Genomic DNA, 16,811 nt, shown 5'->3' on the forward strand with positions numbered 1-16,811 from the left:
TAATTTACATATTTTTGTAAGGAGGTTAGTAATTTCACATTTGCGTTCTTTAAGGACTCTTGGGTAGATGCCATCTGGCCCTGATGATTTGTTAATTTTTAATTTTTCCAGACGTTTAGAACGTCATCTCTCATCACCTCTATCTGACTCAGTTCTTTCGCTTCTGTCCCTGAGAAGCATGATTCAGGCACGGGGAGAGGGAGGCGAGTGGCCAGCGAGAGGAAGCGGCAGCCAGGCTGGCTGTCGGAGGAAAACAAACTGGGGCTGAAGGGGGGGAGAATGAACTGGGGCTCAAGGGATGGGGGGGGGAGACAGGGAGAACTAGGGTTGCAGATGCTCTACACCAGGTCAGCTAGTGTCTATTAATTCTCTCTATGTTACATTATATGAAAATATTTCTCGGTTCATGCAAAAGGAATAGTCCCTAGCGCTGGTTAATTTAATTTATGGCAATGCAGTAGTTACATGTGTTTTAGGAGAATAGTGAGAAGTTTTTGAACAGGAGTCTCATCCTGTGTGTCACACTGCACGTAGTTGAGCTGTCTCCACACTAGCACCAGTGGTTGCACAGGACTGGACAATTTCCAAATGAAGAAATTCTGTACAACTTGGTACCCCTTTATTATGTCTCACACTGTTCTGTCTGTGTTAGGTGGTAGGAGCTAGCTTGTTAGCCACCTCTTTTAGAGAGAGGGAAGGAGGGAGGTGTTCCAGTGCTGAAGAGTGAAAACATACAGCTGTAGCCTGACTACTGACGGTATTTCCAGAATAGTTGTAATATTCTTTTAACAGAGCCTGTTGATGTTGTATACATTGTCTGACATTCTGTGCAGCCCTGTGAGGGCAGAGCAAGAGCTCCATCTTTGCAAAGAGCACTGAACTAACAGCAAACAAGGTTTAGCACACAGTGTGGCAGAGAGCTGAGCAATTCTTGGTTCTCTTCCCTCCTTGCAAAAGCCCTTTTTAAGTCCAGGAATATATCCATGAGGGTCAAACAGCCACCAAGGGCATATCCTTGGACACAAAAATGGTTTTTGAAGGGAGAGGAGAGAAGTGGAAATCATGTACCCTTTCCCCTCTTCTTTGCTGTGCTACAAGCCAAGTCTTGCCCACAGTTCACTTAGTGGCTCCTGCTCTTCCCTTGTAAGGCTGCACCAAACGTCAGCCATTGTAAATAGTGAATAGCCTGCAGCGCTAAATTCTGCTTGAGTTCAGTGCATATGACTAGTAGTGGGTGAGAAATATTTCAGAAATGTCCCTCTTCTAAGAAAAAAATCCATGGCTCAGAGTTTATCTTGCTTAAATGTTTTCCTCAAAGAACAAGAAGGAAAATGAGGAGTGTTTTCATCTTGCTTTAAAGATTTTATGCTTGGAACTTTTTAATGACTGCCTTCAAAATGTCTTCATCTTTTTCCTCCTTCATTCTGGTTCAGTCTAATTCAAATTTCTGTCTTTCTCCTCTCTTTTATTATTACCACATAATAACAATAAATATTATTGCCCCCTAGCTCTTTGAACTCTCCCATATCATACTAAGAATCTTTTGTTTACATTTTTATGACAAACATTTTTCAGAGGGCAGCATAAATACAAAGCATAAGGCATTATACTCCTAAACATATTGGCACATTCTAGCTAAATAATTCCATAGCAATACAGAGCTTATTAGCAAACTTTGTAGTAAGAGTAGAACAAAACATGAAATTTACCACAGTCTGGCAACATTACAGTAGAAGTTGATACAGCGCTACATTACAGCACTAGTTGATAAGTACCATAAAATAACTGCCTTCTGTTAACAAGGTTGAAAGTTGATTGGGCAGTGATAATCTGCCTATTTTGCTAGCTGATGTTGAAGTTTCTTTATATCAACTGTTGAATGGCTAGTAAACAAGGCATTAAAATGAACATTGTGTTTAGCACTCATCATAGATTATAAAATTAAAAACAATCCATTTTCCTTCCATTCAGTAAATTACAACCAGTTGAACTTGAGCTGTGTTTGCCATAGAAGTTAGAAAAGAACTCCTTTCTAGTTACTCAGCTATCACAAAGTCAGGTCCTGTGACATCATTGTGCCTGACTCCTTTTTCACTCCTAGCCTAATCCTTGACAAATTCACTAACATTTGTAAATGTTGGATAAAAATAATGCATCCTCCTAATCTAGACAACTTGATGCAAGCCTACCTTGTTGAATATAAAAGATATATGCGTTGGTCCTAGCCATGCAGCCTGTGATAGATGGACACCAAGTTTTGTAAAGTACAATTTATCTATTTGATTGATTGATTGATTGATTGATAAATTTGTATACTGTCTTTCATTAAAACTAGCAGTTGGCTTTCTATAGTAAGATTGTGTCGCTAAATAATAGTCTAAGACAATGACCAACCATTTCAGCTCTTCTTTTTCATGCCAGTCACCTTCTTGGGCCTTTTCCTGGTCAGCTAGGGTTTTATCCTCTTTTTGACTTTCAGGCAAAAGAGAGTGCAGAAAGAGGGGAAATGTAAGAAAAGCCCTGCTGGATGAGACCAAGGGCCCATTTCATCCAGCATCCTGTTCCTCACAGTGGCCAATCAGATCCTCCAGGAAGCCTCCAGCAGGGCAAGAATGGAATAACCTTCCTATGCTGCTGTTCCCCCACTGCCGATTGATGAAGGTCCTACTTAGCCACCACGGCTGATAGTTGCTGATAGGCCTACTCTCCATGAATTTGTCTAATGCCCTTTTAAGGCTTTCTGAGCCCATAAATAAAACCATATATTTGTGTGAAGAAATACTTTCTCTTGTCCACTCTGAATCTTCTACTAATTTCTTCTACACCCCTGCTAACTTGGCAAAGAGGCACCTTTTAACGTGGTGATTCTCTTTATTTCTTTAGCAGGGGTAGAGTAACTGGCCCTATCCACCCCAGCACAGTACCTCCAGTGACTGTTGCTGGTGTCTATCTTATGTTTCTTTTTAGATTGTGAGCCCTTTTGGGACAGGGATCCATCTTATTTATGTATTATTTCTCTGTGTAAACTGCCCTGAGCCATTTTTGGAAGAGCGGTATAGAAATTGAATTATTATTATTATTATTATTATTATTATTATTATTATTATTATTATTATTTTATTATTGTTTCATTGCATGACCCCAAATTCTACTATGATGGAAAGAGAAGGGAAGTTTCTCAGCATTTTTAAACTACATCATGGATACATGCCTCTTGCATGTCCCCACCTTGCTTGTGTTTTTTTTCTAAACTAAAATGTGAAGACAGCATAAGGAAGAGAGAGAGGAACTATTGAGTGGCGAAATGAGTGGTAAAGGAAAAGAAACAGAAATGCCGCAGCCAGTGAACCATGTTCTTGACTGCTGTGGCACCTCACAGCTGCAGCAGCACCCCCCAGAGTGACCCAGGCCTGGTGACGAGTTTTTTAAAAAAAAAAAAAATTTTTAACGTTTCGAACCCCAGACTAGGGGTGTGTATAAAACCAGGTTGCCTGTTCGGTTTGATACCAGACCAGACTCGAACCAGACCAGGCATGTTTGGTTTTGGCACCCCCCCCCCATGATTCAGTTCAGTTTGGGGGGGTTCACAATATTTAAACATTTACTCATGCCCTCTGGAGTGCAATGCTGCAGCCATGGGCAGGAGCTCTGGACATACACCCTTTCCCTGCTGGCCTCCATATATGCCCAAATCGCCATTTTGGAGGCCACTGCACATGCCCAATGGGCTTGTGCATGGCAGGGTCATGCCCCCTGCCCCTCCAGAACAGGTCAGGGTTGTTGGTCTGATATCAAGCCATCAAATTGAACAGGTTCAATTTGTACATCTCTTCTACAGATCAGCTCGAAATCATGTGTATGTTCAGCGTGTACAAAACCGAACATGTCCAGTCTGGTTTGAGTCCAGTCCAAAATCAAACCAAACTGGGCAAACCAATTTTGTGCACACTCCTACTCAGTCTTCAAGGGAAAGACTACTCTGTGTTGTGCATTAAATACTTTCTTAATCCCCTTGATAACAAGTGTGGGGACCAGCTGGATTTCCCTCCCTTGAAATGCAAAATGTTGTCCTGAATGTGTACATCAGCTTCCAGTGTCTCAGTCTTCAAAGAAGATGCTGCTGCATTGTATTGTGTTTTGTATTTTCCCTGTTTCCCTTGAAAATGATCTAGGAGTCAATTCAGATTTGGGTATGAGGCATGGAATGATATCATTTGCCAAATTACATGTCAGTATTTCAGTGTTCAGTGGATTTATTATTTCATGAACAGTCCTGTAAAAGGAATGCTAAATGGTCCAGTGGTAAAACCAATGGCCTTGGTTTTGCAGCTCACATCTTTGAAGGATGGGCCTTGCATTCCTCCGGCCAGCATCCCCAACCACACATACTGTGCATACTGTGCATGTGACCTCCAGAATGAACAGTCAAAAACTTCATCCCAGTCTTGCTCTATGATCATTAGCCCAATCACCTGCCCTAGTTTTTCCAAACAGGCATAAGTGCTCTATGTAACTATTTCTGAGGAGGGGTCTGAACCAACTGCCTGCTTCAGCCTTTCTCCTTAAAATAGATGTCTCTCATATGGATTCACTTATGAGGAAAGATTCTTCTTTCTCCTTCAGCCAAGTGTCTTGTAACTGGCTCTAGAGAAAGAGATATCTTTTCCTAACCCGCCACCCCCAGTTGGATGGTCTATATCTGTGAGAACTAAGCTGTTTTAAATCATAACAGTATGTGTGAATCATCTTGCTTTTTAAAAAAAAAAAAATCTCTCACCCCCACTTTTGTCATTACTGTTTAGTCAGATTCAGAGGCTCCACACAAACATAGCAGAAGCTCTATTGGAGATAAACGCAACTAGAAACAACAAGCTCTGCAATAATACCACACATACAGTCAATAAATTAACTGGTCCTTTGTGTCCCGAAAACCTCTGTCCCAACTGCATGCAGATCCAATGCTCTATAGCATCAACTGTATTGTTGTTCTGGTGTTGCGACCCAACCTAAGTGCTGGCACAGCTGCAACCACTGGGTGGTGCAATGGAAGCTGTCACAGTACCAAAAAAAGACACACTTTACCTTTACCTTTACATTTGTATAACATTTTGCACAAGTCAGTTTGTAGCATGGTTAAGGTTAGAGGAGGAAAAAGGAAGACTGTGTACACTGACCTCTGTGCTATGCAGCCTCTTTAGTGCACTATATTGGTGTACTATAAAGCCTTCCTTGGAGATAAGTGGGATTTTCCAAGAGTGTATTATGAAGAATGTTCGTTCTTGGTGATCATGATAGGGCTGCAGTGCAGGCAGACTCTTTACAAGTGGTGTTTGCTCTTGAGAACTCCAGATCCTGCCTAATAACTCTCTTACATATGCAGAAAGGATACTTTGGCAGTTCAACAATTATTTCATAGACTGGGAAAGTCTAACAGTCTTTTTCTTTTTATATTGTTTCCACTAACCCCAGACATTTTAAATAACAATACAGATGAGGAAAACAGTCCTTATTGTCAAAGCTGAAATACAGCTTTACAGATGGAACGCATATTAAAAATATGTACATCCTACTATCATCTTTCTCACTGCCTGTCAGTTGCAGTGGTTCCAATTTTTCTCATATAGACAAGACCACCAAGGAGAAATATACATCTCAAAAGAGCACCAGGTGTCAGCTCTAAATGAAGAAATCTTTATTCCAAAGGGGTGATTGCAAAATGCTATTTTTATTTATATATATATATATGTGTGTGTGTGTGTGTGTGTGTGTGTGTGTGTGTGTGTGTGTATAATATTTAAAAACACTAAACCGGGAAGATTGCTTCACATTAATGTGGCTTAACCATTCTCTTTTATATTACAAATGTAACAGTATATTTTTCTCTGGATTTGATTTTGATCTGGAATTGATTATTTACATGAATATATCAGGGAGCCACAATTGTGCCCACGTGTTCAAAGTACACGCGCCCTGAGGACTAGGGCCACCAAGTAGTGAGGCCAGGATGCTTGTATTTCCACCTCTGAGAGGAGCGACACCCAGCCCTCTGCACTGTCAAACAGCTGGTCACAGCCCAAGCATGTAGACTGCGCTATCAAGCTACTGGATGAGACAAGAGGGCCTGGCAAGCAGCTGCTGCTCTTGGCGGTGGGAGTGAGCAGTACCCGCCGCTTTGACTGGGCCATGGGGTAATGGCCAGGCTGGGCATCTGTTCCTCTTAGAAGCAGGAGTGACCAAGGTAGCACCCGACACCATCAGCCTTTCAGCAGGGCCATGGGGCATGGTCAGGCTGGCTGCCTGCTCCTCTTGGAGGCAGAAGCCAGGCAGGCAGCACTTGCCATGATCAACCATTTGGCAGAGCCAGAGGGCATGGCCAGGCTGGGTGTTTGACTCTCAGTGGCTGGGGGGCGGGAGCAGGTGGAGGAGGTGCTCTTGTGGAACTTTGAGCTCCCATCAAGGTAAGTGAGATTAAGATCTCAGCATCTGCTTCAGTTTCAGAACAATAGGACTCAACAGTAAGTCCCTCAGCAGTAACTCAGCAGTAAGCAGTAAGTCCCACTGTGTTCAGTGGGATTTGCTCTCGGAAACGTGTGCACAAGATTGCAGCTCCATCTTGTGCAAGTTTACTCAGAAATCAGTTAATGGAGTTTAACAGGGGCTCTCTCCAGTGTTCCCTCTAACAGGGATTCCCAGATGTTGTTGACTACAACTCCCATAAACCCCAGCCAAAGGCCATTGCAGCTAGGAATGCTGGGAGTTGTAGTGAACAACATCTGGGAATACCTGCTAGAGAGAACAGTGGCTTTCTCACACATAAGGATCCCAGCCTTGGTAAGAGATGAACAGCTTGATTCTCTGCACCCGTCGTTTACTCAGAGGTAGTCCCATGGTGGGATTGGGACTAGGTAGGGTTGCTGCCTTTCTTTAAAAACAAACAAACAAACCTGGCAGACCTGTTGTTGCTTTGCTCTTTATGAAAGAATTCTAGAGGTGCAGCCCCCAGTAATTCAGTGATGCGGTAAGTTGCACTTGTTGGATTTCTACCTACCATGGACTAGCAACATATAATATAAAAGATAGCCAGGGAACTCTTTTCCTTACAGGGGCATGGTTTGGGTGTTTTTCTGGAACTAGTTTAAAAATAAATTTGTGGCAAGCTTCTTCTCCCTCAAGTTCCATTTCAAAACAGAAAAGGGGCTCCTGCCTGCTTGCAAATGGAGCTCTCCATGGCTTATTCTTAATGCCAGATGTGAGAGATATCTAGTTGAGTATATGATACAAAATGCACTGCACATATATAAAGTATGGTTGCTTGGTTCCAGGACTGAACTTTATTCCCATTGAAAGCAAGTACAGAGGTTTTGTTTTGTTTGTTTATTTATTTATTTATCATATTTTTATACCGCCTGATATGTACTTTTCTAGGCTGTGTACAAAATTTAAAATATTTAAAAGTCAAAACAGATTAAAATACACGACACAATAAAAACAGCATAAAACAGTTATTAAAGCAAATTGTTAAAATTATTAAAAATTAATTCTAATTAAAAGCTTGCAAAAACAGGGGAGTCTTGAGGTTCTTCCTGAAAACAAACAGAGGAGGCGATGCTCTTATTTCCGCAGGAAGCATATTCCAAAGCCCTGGGGCAACCAAAGAGAAAGCCCGGTACTGAGTCGCCACGAAACAGGCCGGTGGCAACCGTAACTGAACCTCTCCAGAAGATCGTAACAGGTTCATGACAAAGGAGGCACTCTCTTAAATAGCCTGGACTCAAGCCATTAAGGGTTATTTATTTATTTATTTATTTAACACATTTTTATACAGGTGGTTTACAACAAAACAATAAAAACAACCAATAAAAAGATTAAAACATTTCAACAATTAAAATTTAAAATGTTGAAACTATTAAAACACAATTAAAGCAATATCTAATTAAAAGCCTAGGTGAACAAATGTGTCTTGACTGCCTTTTTAAAAGTTGTAAGAGATGGGGAGGCTCTTATTTCAGCAGGAAGTGTGTTCCAAAGCCTCGGGGCAGCAACGGAGAAGGCCTGTCCCCTGAGTAGCCACCAGACAAGCCGTTGACAACTGCAGAAAAACCTCTCTGGCTGATCTCAATGGGCGGTGTGGTTCATAGCAAAGAAGACATAATCTTAAATAAGCTATTTAGGGCTTTATAGGTTATAACGAAAACCTTGTACTTTGGCCAGAAACTTATCGGCAGCCAGTGTAGATCTTTTAAGATGGGAGTAATGTGGTCTCTCCGAGATGACCCAGAGTCCAACCTGTAATTGTCACGCTGTCGCATGTTATGCTGCAGTTTTATTGAGGTGACATCACTGGGAGTACAGTTAGGAAGGGGTTAAATTGTCATTGGCTCAAGGAAGCTGGCTGGCGAAACCAGAGCAAGCTGAGTGCAATCAACATCCTCCTTTGGAATCATGGCCAATGGTGGCTGCCCAGACAACACCCTGCCACTCTGGTGACATGAGCGGCACGCGGCTGCTTCAGCGGCCAAGAGCAAGGAGGGGCTACCCTGACCTGAAATCAGAGGCTGCCAAACCACAATTGGATAAATGTCTGTGATGCAAGTCATGGTTTCCAATTGAAACTGCTGGTTTGTCAACCTCCGGTTTTGTGTTATGTGTTAACGTAGCCAAAGGTTTCAAGGTATTCTTGCTCAACTTGGTTACAGATATAACTTTGAAACTGACAGTGGTTTTGCTTTATAATACTTTACAGTTTTATAAATTCACATTGGCTGGTATTCTTAGTGATTACAGTACTTATTTCTTACGGATATTTATGTTCAGTTGAAGTTGCAAATGGTGAATTTAACTTGAGGACTTTTTACTCCCAATATCCCAGGCAACCGCAGTGACCAGAGCTTGCTGCCTCCTGTCCCTGTAGCAGAAGGGGATTAGGGAAACAGTCCCCTTTTAAAAAATGTGATGGTGCCTGTGGCACCACAGAGACATTCTTGAATACGGACCCCTTCAGAGCTTGTTATGCCCCTTGTTTATATCACTATAGCATTGAATCGTACTTGTGGCAAGATTAGAGTATGGCCACTCTAGTCAAAATGTTAACCTGACAAAAACCTGTTGATACATTTTGCAGCACCATTGCAACTATGTAAGGTGCCCTGTTACACTTACAGCATGGGACATACCTTCATCCTACAATAGTTATCCCGCATGTACACACATGTCTGGGACTTCTTATGTGGGTCTTTGACCCTACCTTCATGATTGTAGGCCTTTAAATCTTATATTAGTGCTGTGGGAATGAATTCATGGAAAAGTACCTACTAAAGCAATAGTGTAATATTTAAAGTGCACCTAAATCTAAGTTGATAAAAAGAGAATAAGACTATCTTGGCAGTTTTACTAGCTCTACATATCACAGAGGTGTAAGTTTAGGCATATTGTTAATTTTATGTAAATTTAAGGAGAGAGGCAAGTCCAAAATTAAGCAAAATACCAAAAAGCTGGAGTGTGCCTCAGAGTGTATGTGGAATTCGACTACAACTTTAACACAGATTCTAATATAATAAAATATTGTTACCTAAATGTTATCAGGGCCAGATGCTATGCTTGGCTCTGTATCTTGCATTGATGATGGACATTCCCATTCCCTCTCTTTGCCAGGGCGTGTGAATGGAGGTGAGGTTGCTTTCATCTCTTGGAAATTTAAGGAAGAAAACTGGCTAAACAGTATGTTTGGGTTGGGTTTTTTTTTGTTTTTTTTTAACATAATCGGACATGCCTGCAAGAACAACTTGCATTTTAGTTAATTCCTGACTCTAATAAGGATTTTGGCAAAGCTTCTATCAACTTCACTGGAGAAAGGATTTTTCCTAAAGAAACAAAATGGCAAACCAATGAAATTCCCACAGTTAACTTTAAAAGAGGTTTGACAGCATATATCATGGTTTTGTCCTCATTTTTGCAGGAGCAGGGAATGTTAATGTCTGAGTTTGGCAGGGCTGACTTACTCCATATTGTCCTCCAGACAAGTTTGTTTCTTTGAATATTATTTTAAAGAATGGTTTGAAGGCAAGCTAAGCAGGCCTCAACCTTACCTTTCAGAGCATTGTGTGAACTGGATTAACCATTTTGAAAGATATGCTATGAGATATATATATATATATATAAGAGAAATAATTAAATCTCTTATTTCTGCACAGGTCCACCAGGAAGGAGGGGAAAGCCCGGTCGACGAGGAGAACCAGGTAAGCCTCCATGTCTTGTAGAATCATGAAATTAGGTTATATACTTGACTTATAAAAGATTTATACTGTAGATCATAGTCTATCATGTGGACCTTCCAAAAAACAGTGGTACTCCAGTAATTTACAAATATTCATGGAGTATCTTGCTAACAAACACAGTGACCACTAATGTGTTTGTGAACTGATTCTGTGTAGTTAGTATAAGGATTGGTTTCTAAACATTTATATGTATATACGACTTTGGATTGGGAAAACGTTCTTTTTTGTGAGAAGGGAAATAAAATCCTATCCATGGCCAGTGAACTTACTCTTTCAGTAGCCCCCAGAATGAGACAGACAAGATGACTGCATTTCTGATTTGAGAAAAGGAACACATAGAGCTGATTCAACACAGATACTCTCTGAAAGAAATTACAGCATAATTCCTCCAGTGGAATAAATAAAATGTGTTCTGCTAATATATATGATAATTCAGCTAAAAACAAACTGTGGTGCATCCTAGCCTTTCAAAGGGCACTTTTCAAAGCATAGTAAGGATTGTGGAGTAGGCCTCGGTATTGTTAGTTGGTATAAGATTCTTCACGTACCCAGGAGGATGTTGAGAAGTGTTCGAGTTTGAATGAAGTCTGGTTTTGTTTAAAATAACTTTGGCATAGACAGAAGGATAGAGAGAGGTCTACCAGAATCGTTTATGGCTGTCTGTCTAGATTCAGCCTGTATAGAGATGGAGAAATAAGTAAAACTAGAGTTGGAAATGCTCAAGATTCTGGTATAGCAGAAATACTACAGAACATGGAGTGGATCTGCTCAACGTTACACCCAGCTTCCTTCCTAAAAAGCAAAACTTTACCATGGTTAAGCTAACTTAAATCTTCTAAACAAATTATTAACATATGTCCAGCTGTTCTTGAAACCTAGTTGACAGACTAATTTGGATGATACCTTAGTGCCAATGTAGTCAGAGTTTGGGTGTGCCTGTCTTTCCCACCTCTGCCATCCCTGCATGTCCACATAAAGATAACATGTCTGAAGTCAACCTATGTATGTAAAACACAACATGCATAGATCTCAATCCTACAGTCAATTTTTCAGAAAATATTCAGGGAATCAAGCACACAGTTGAAGCCTATGCCTCTTGGATTTTACAAAGACAGGCACCATCTCCAGAAGGACATGTGGGGCCAGTGTGCTGGAAAGTAGGGAGGAAAGGGGCACCCTCATACTGGTGAACATACATGGTGAACTGAATTGACCTGAAGATATCATCCAAATGAGCCCATTGTTTTGACAAGTAAATCCCAAAAGAATACTACGAGATAAGTAGTATAATAAGATCATCATTGAGACACATGGAAATCTCTTATTTGACCATTGTGGGTATCTTGGTACCGCCACACCAGTTTAAAAAAACTTCTCTGAAGCTGCTTATACACAAATTGAGGCAGTATTGTGTTGGTATGTTCAGTTTCAATAGCTCCAGGTCATCCAGAGGCATCTGATGATGACCCTTCAGAAGTCTAACATAGCCAACTTTTGTTTATTCTGTGATACCTTGTCTGGATGTGCTTGTTACCCCCTGTATTCTTCTGTGGCAGAACAAGTTAGACGAATGGTGGCAAGATGACGTATCCTATTTTTATGATGGCTGCTTGATTGCTATGTGCTTCTCTTAATATATATATTTATATTTATATTTGCATTGTTTCATTTCCAACTTCTTCTATCAGAAGATGATGCTATGACCATTTCTGGTAGTTTACTGCATATTGCGTGTTAAAGAGAACACCAGGAGTACTATCTAGAGCAGGGGTGGATATATTGGGTAGCTCAGGAACTCCTGGTGCCTTCTTATATGACTTCTTATATGAAGTCATTCTCCAGTTCTTTGGGCTTCCCTTCTCCTTCCTTTCCAGCCAATACTGCAAATCTGATTGCCTGGCTGAGTGGGAGTATGGCCACACTGTTTTTGGTCTTTCTCTTTAGGTTCTTAGGGTTGCTTTTACTTTCTCTTTCCATTCTACCCCCACAATATCTTCCATTTTCCAGCAAAATTCTCCTGGAATTCAGAACTCCTCTTTCTTCCCCTGAACACATATCATTAACACTTCCCAGTCAGCTAGCTCCTGCTTGACTTTCATGCCAAACTCATTGGTTAAAAAGCTGGGCAGAAATGAAGAGGTTGGACAGAAAAACAAGAGTGAGTTTTTCTATGTCCTGGAAGAAGTGTACGCTCTGAACCTCAGCTTTTCTATTTCTATATTGAGGCTGGGATTAAGCATGTTGGTACAACTTGCTATGCCTTTAAAAATTGCAAATAAAAAAAGGAATTTTCTGCCTTGTGTTCAGTAGCTGGCCTTGGGCTTATCGATAAGACTTATCACTAAGAAAGGGAGACTAGAAGTGTGAGCACTGTAAGATATTCCCCTTAGGGGATGGAGCTGCTCTGGGAAGTTCCCAGTTCCCTCCCTGACGTCTCCAAGATAGGGCTGAGATTCCTGCCTGCAACCTTGGAGAAGCCACTGCCAGTCTGTGTAGACAATACTGAGCGAGATGGACCTATGGTCTGACTCAGTATATGGCAGCTTCCTATGTACTAAGACTCAGTGTTAATTGGTTGACTGGGATCATATCTTTTGTCCAGCTCTGCTGATCATCTGAGAGTTTTGATGTTAAAATCTTATTCTGTAATTTTACTTTTACAAGTTGCCATTTTGGGATGGGCTTCAGCTCCTAAAGCCATCATTTTTGCAATGGGAGCTCCCAAGACTCTGCCCCCCCCCAAAGCAACTCCTTGAAACCCACCCCTGATCCAGAGTTTCTCTATAGTTTAATAGGAACTTCATGTACAATTCTGGCCTGATTTTACTCTTCTGCATCTACAATCCTAAAGCTCTGAACTTTTTCATTGGCTTGAGTCAATTGCCATGATAGAACTGGTTGTTGTTGTTGTTGTTTCTTGTTTACACAGTCAGACAGTTGTTATCGACTGGTTTGTTTTATCCAGACATCGAGTCCTTCCCAAGGACCTGGGATGGCTGAATTTTATTGTCAGTTGTTATAGATATCATCGCAGAATATAGGCTGTTCCCAGTAAAGCTGCTTTTTGTAATTGGCTGATGGTGATTTCTGTGACCCCTATGGTGTTGAGGTGCTCTTCAAAGTCTTTTGGAACTGCACCCAGGGCGCCAATTACCACTGGGATTATTTTGGTCTTTTTCTGCCACAGCTTTTCCATTTCAATTTGTAGATCTTTGTATTTTGTGATTTTTTCTATTTCTTTTTCTTCTATTCTTCTATCCCCAGGTATTGCTATGTCGATTATTTTAACCTGTTTTTCTTTCTTCTCAACTACAGTTATATCTGGTGTATTGTGTGGCAGATGTTTGTCTGTTTGTAGTCAGAAGTCCCATAATATTTTTACATCTTCATTTTCTTCAACTTTTTCAATTTTATGGTCCCACCAATTTTTGGCTACAGGTAGCTTGTATTTTTTGCAGATGTTCCAGTGTATCATCCCTGCTACCTTGTCATGCCTTTGTTTGTAGTCAGTCTGTGCGATCTTCTTACAACAGCTGATGAGGTTGTCCACTGTTTCATCTGCTTCTTTACAAAGGCGGCACTTGCTGTTTGTTGTTGACTTTTCTACTTTTGCTCTTATTCCATTTGTTCTTAGTGCTTGTTCTTGCGCAGCCAGTATTAAACCCTCTGTTTCTTTCTTCAAGCAACCATTCTTAAGCCATTACCAGGTCTTGGTGATGTCTGATTTTCCACTTATATTGTGCAAATATTGACAATGCAGGGGCTTATTTCTCCATTTTTCTGCTCGGTTCTTGACTTGTTCTTTCTTGTAGGCCTGCTTTCTTTCATTGGTGTTGAATAACCAGCCCATGGTGACTGCCTCGGCAGCACTGAAAAAGAGGAAGGGCATGTTGGAGATGAAGTTCCAGTGCATTGACCTTTTGCACCAACTGTCCTAATGACCACTAGGGCATTGGGAGTAGAGACAGTGAGTCAGGGTCTCCCTGTCTGTCCCTGCTCTATGACCCCTGAACTGACTCTGCAGCACTTCCTGTGCTGAGTCACAATCCTTCCTTTCCTCCTAGAGAGCAGATGGAAACATCCCTCTCTCTCCTTACTTATCCACTATGTAGTCCTTTAGATTAGAGATAGGTCTTTCCTATCTAAGTGTATTTAACCAATAAATGTTTAGTGTTTAGTCATACAAGGATCTCCATGTGTTTTCTCTAAATAGCGGCAATATCCAAACCATCCTCTGCTACCTACTCTGTAACTGGAGTGTGTGCTCATTCCTTAGTGCTCTGCTGTTTTACCTATTGTGGGTAAAAATCAACAACCTCTAACAGGGCAGGCTCCCCAACAAGCAACGCTGTAGGCAATGTCCAAAACTATTAGGTTCACAGTTTGGGTCTAGTGGGGAGTTCTTCTGCTGAAGTGGGGAGGATTTCCTCCCCATGATTCCGCACTGTGCTGGAGGTGATATGGCAAAGAGGTGTGCAGGTTCTGGGGCTACAGCCTCTCAGAGCAACTCATGCACACTCCTGCCTTGGTATGCGACTTTAAAACAACCTCCAGTTTACATTGTTAAGCAGCTTGGAGAAAAAGATCATCCTAAATTTGGGTAAACATGGTGTGTTGGGTACATTTCAGTGGCAGTCAATGAATTTCTCAAAACGTATAGTATCTATTATATTTACCTGTTATAGCTATTATATGCATCTGCTTTGTATGCAAAAGGTCTCAGGTTCAATCCCTGGCAGCATCTCCAGGTAGCCTTGGGAAAAGCTACTGCCTGAAACCTTGGAAAGAGGCTGCCAGTCAGTGTAGGCAATACTGAGCTAGGAGGACCAATGGGCTGACTATAAGGCAACTTCCTATGTTCCTATGAAGACAAACAATGTCACCATAAATAATTATTTGCGTTTTTACATACTGATAGCCTATACAGTTGAGAACTGCACACAGTCACTGGTACTTTCAATGGAAGGGATAATGTAATAAATATCCATGACTGCTTTAATTTTGCACAAACAATGTGTAAGTAATGAAATATTTTGATTACAGGATATTGTTTACATACAGGCATACATCACCATTAGTGTTCATGGTGCTTTACAAATTGTTATAGGGGAAAATAGAGAGGTCACTTGCCAGTAGGGAACAGAAGAAGAAGGGGATGAAGAGACAAAGGCATAGAATAATTAATGTGGGCAAATGCAGTTACATGCATTTAAACCTTTGTTACAGTTGGGAATAAAAATAAATAGGATAAGTCAAAAACCTCACAGAAAAAAGTGAGTTTTGGGGAGGGACTTGAAGGAAGGAAGGGAGAGAGAGAGAGAGAGAGAGAGAGAGAGCGGTGGCATCATGTACATGTTCAGGGAGACAGATCCACACATAGGAAACAGAAAGGGAGATTGGCCGAGTCCTGATAGAGAACAAAAGAGGTTCTTGAAACTGAGGGTATATAATGGGAGGAGAAGACAGGGATGTAATGAGACATAGCTGAAAGATTAAGGTGTGGGAAGGCCATGGAAAGTTTCAAAAGTGATGAGATATTCAAAACTGCACTACCAATATCACTCACCACACCTTTCTCATCACTCTGAGCATGCAATACCCTTATCTTTGTTGGCTTTCCATCTACTTCACAAACCAGCACAAACTTCTTAGTACAAAGATGAATATCTCCAACTCTGCTGACAGTATTACAATTAACCCTGTTGATCAGGGTTCTTCTCTCTCATTTCTTTCACACATTCAAACAGTTTCCAACATGTCACTTTCCCCTACACATCATTGCAAAAATCCTCCAGTTCTTTCTGTCCCCTTTGCTAAACCTCTGATTCATGCCAGGGAACAGAAAGGAAGGTGGACAGAGTCCTGATAGAGAACAAAATATGTTCTTGAAACTGAGGGTGTATAATGAGAAGAGAGGGCAGAAATGTAATGAAAAATACAGCTGAAAGATTAAGGTGGGGGAAGGCCATGGAGAGCGTAAAAAGAATATCAAGGATAGAAATGAGGATTTTGTGATAGATGTTAGTGCGTACAATGTTAGTGTGTAACATTTTCTTACACATTCTTTCTTACATTTTGCCTTTTAGCTCACTTTTAATCAGACTTCTTATTAATCACTTGAAATTGAAAATTAAAAAAATTGGACTGTTGTGATTTCTCCTGGCAAATCATTGCTTTAGAAACTTCTCAAGTTCTTCATTGCAAAATGGAAACCATGGCTGCTTCTTTGTGCTTTCTGTGCTTTCATATCTATGGGATATACTCCTGCACAGGGCCTCACTGGAAACCTTCTACAGCTAATTTGGGGAGTGGTCTCAACAGTTCAAGTGAGACCATTCCCCAATTTAGTGATAGAATATTTGCAAATAGGTGTGGCCTGTGTCCCTTGCTTCAGGTCACATAGACCTCTGCAGTGAAGTGTCAGAAGAATAGGACAGAAAAATTCAGCAAGAGGGACAGCTTCTTGAAGAACATCAGTTACAGGTAAACAGTCTGTTTATGTGCAGTAACACATGAGTAAGCAGTTGTGCACACTGG

General features: G+C 41.0%; 1 protein-coding gene across 2 annotated transcripts in view; it reads left to right on the forward strand.

Annotated features, from left to right (window-relative positions):
• Positions 1-16,811, forward strand: part of LOC128344398 (collagen alpha-1(XXIII) chain-like) — a 360,043-nt gene that overhangs the window by 321,283 nt on the left and 21,949 nt on the right. The window contains exons 3-5 of one of the 2 annotated variants that reach the window (XM_053294439.1): positions 9,652-9,666; positions 10,191-10,235; positions 16,669-16,757. In XM_053294439.1, coding sequence (XP_053150414.1) covers positions 9,652-9,666; positions 10,191-10,235; positions 16,669-16,706 — 98 coding nt within the window. In that variant the 3' untranslated portion in view covers positions 16,707-16,757. The remainder of the gene's footprint in view (positions 1-9,651; positions 9,667-10,190; positions 10,236-16,668; positions 16,758-16,811) is intronic. The other variant, XM_053294440.1, reaches the window with a different exon arrangement.

The sequence above is a fragment of the Hemicordylus capensis genome, chromosome 2, assembly GCF_027244095.1.
Source record: "Hemicordylus capensis ecotype Gifberg chromosome 2, rHemCap1.1.pri, whole genome shotgun sequence".
In the NCBI taxonomy this organism is placed as follows: Eukaryota; Metazoa; Chordata; class Lepidosauria; order Squamata; family Cordylidae; genus Hemicordylus; species Hemicordylus capensis.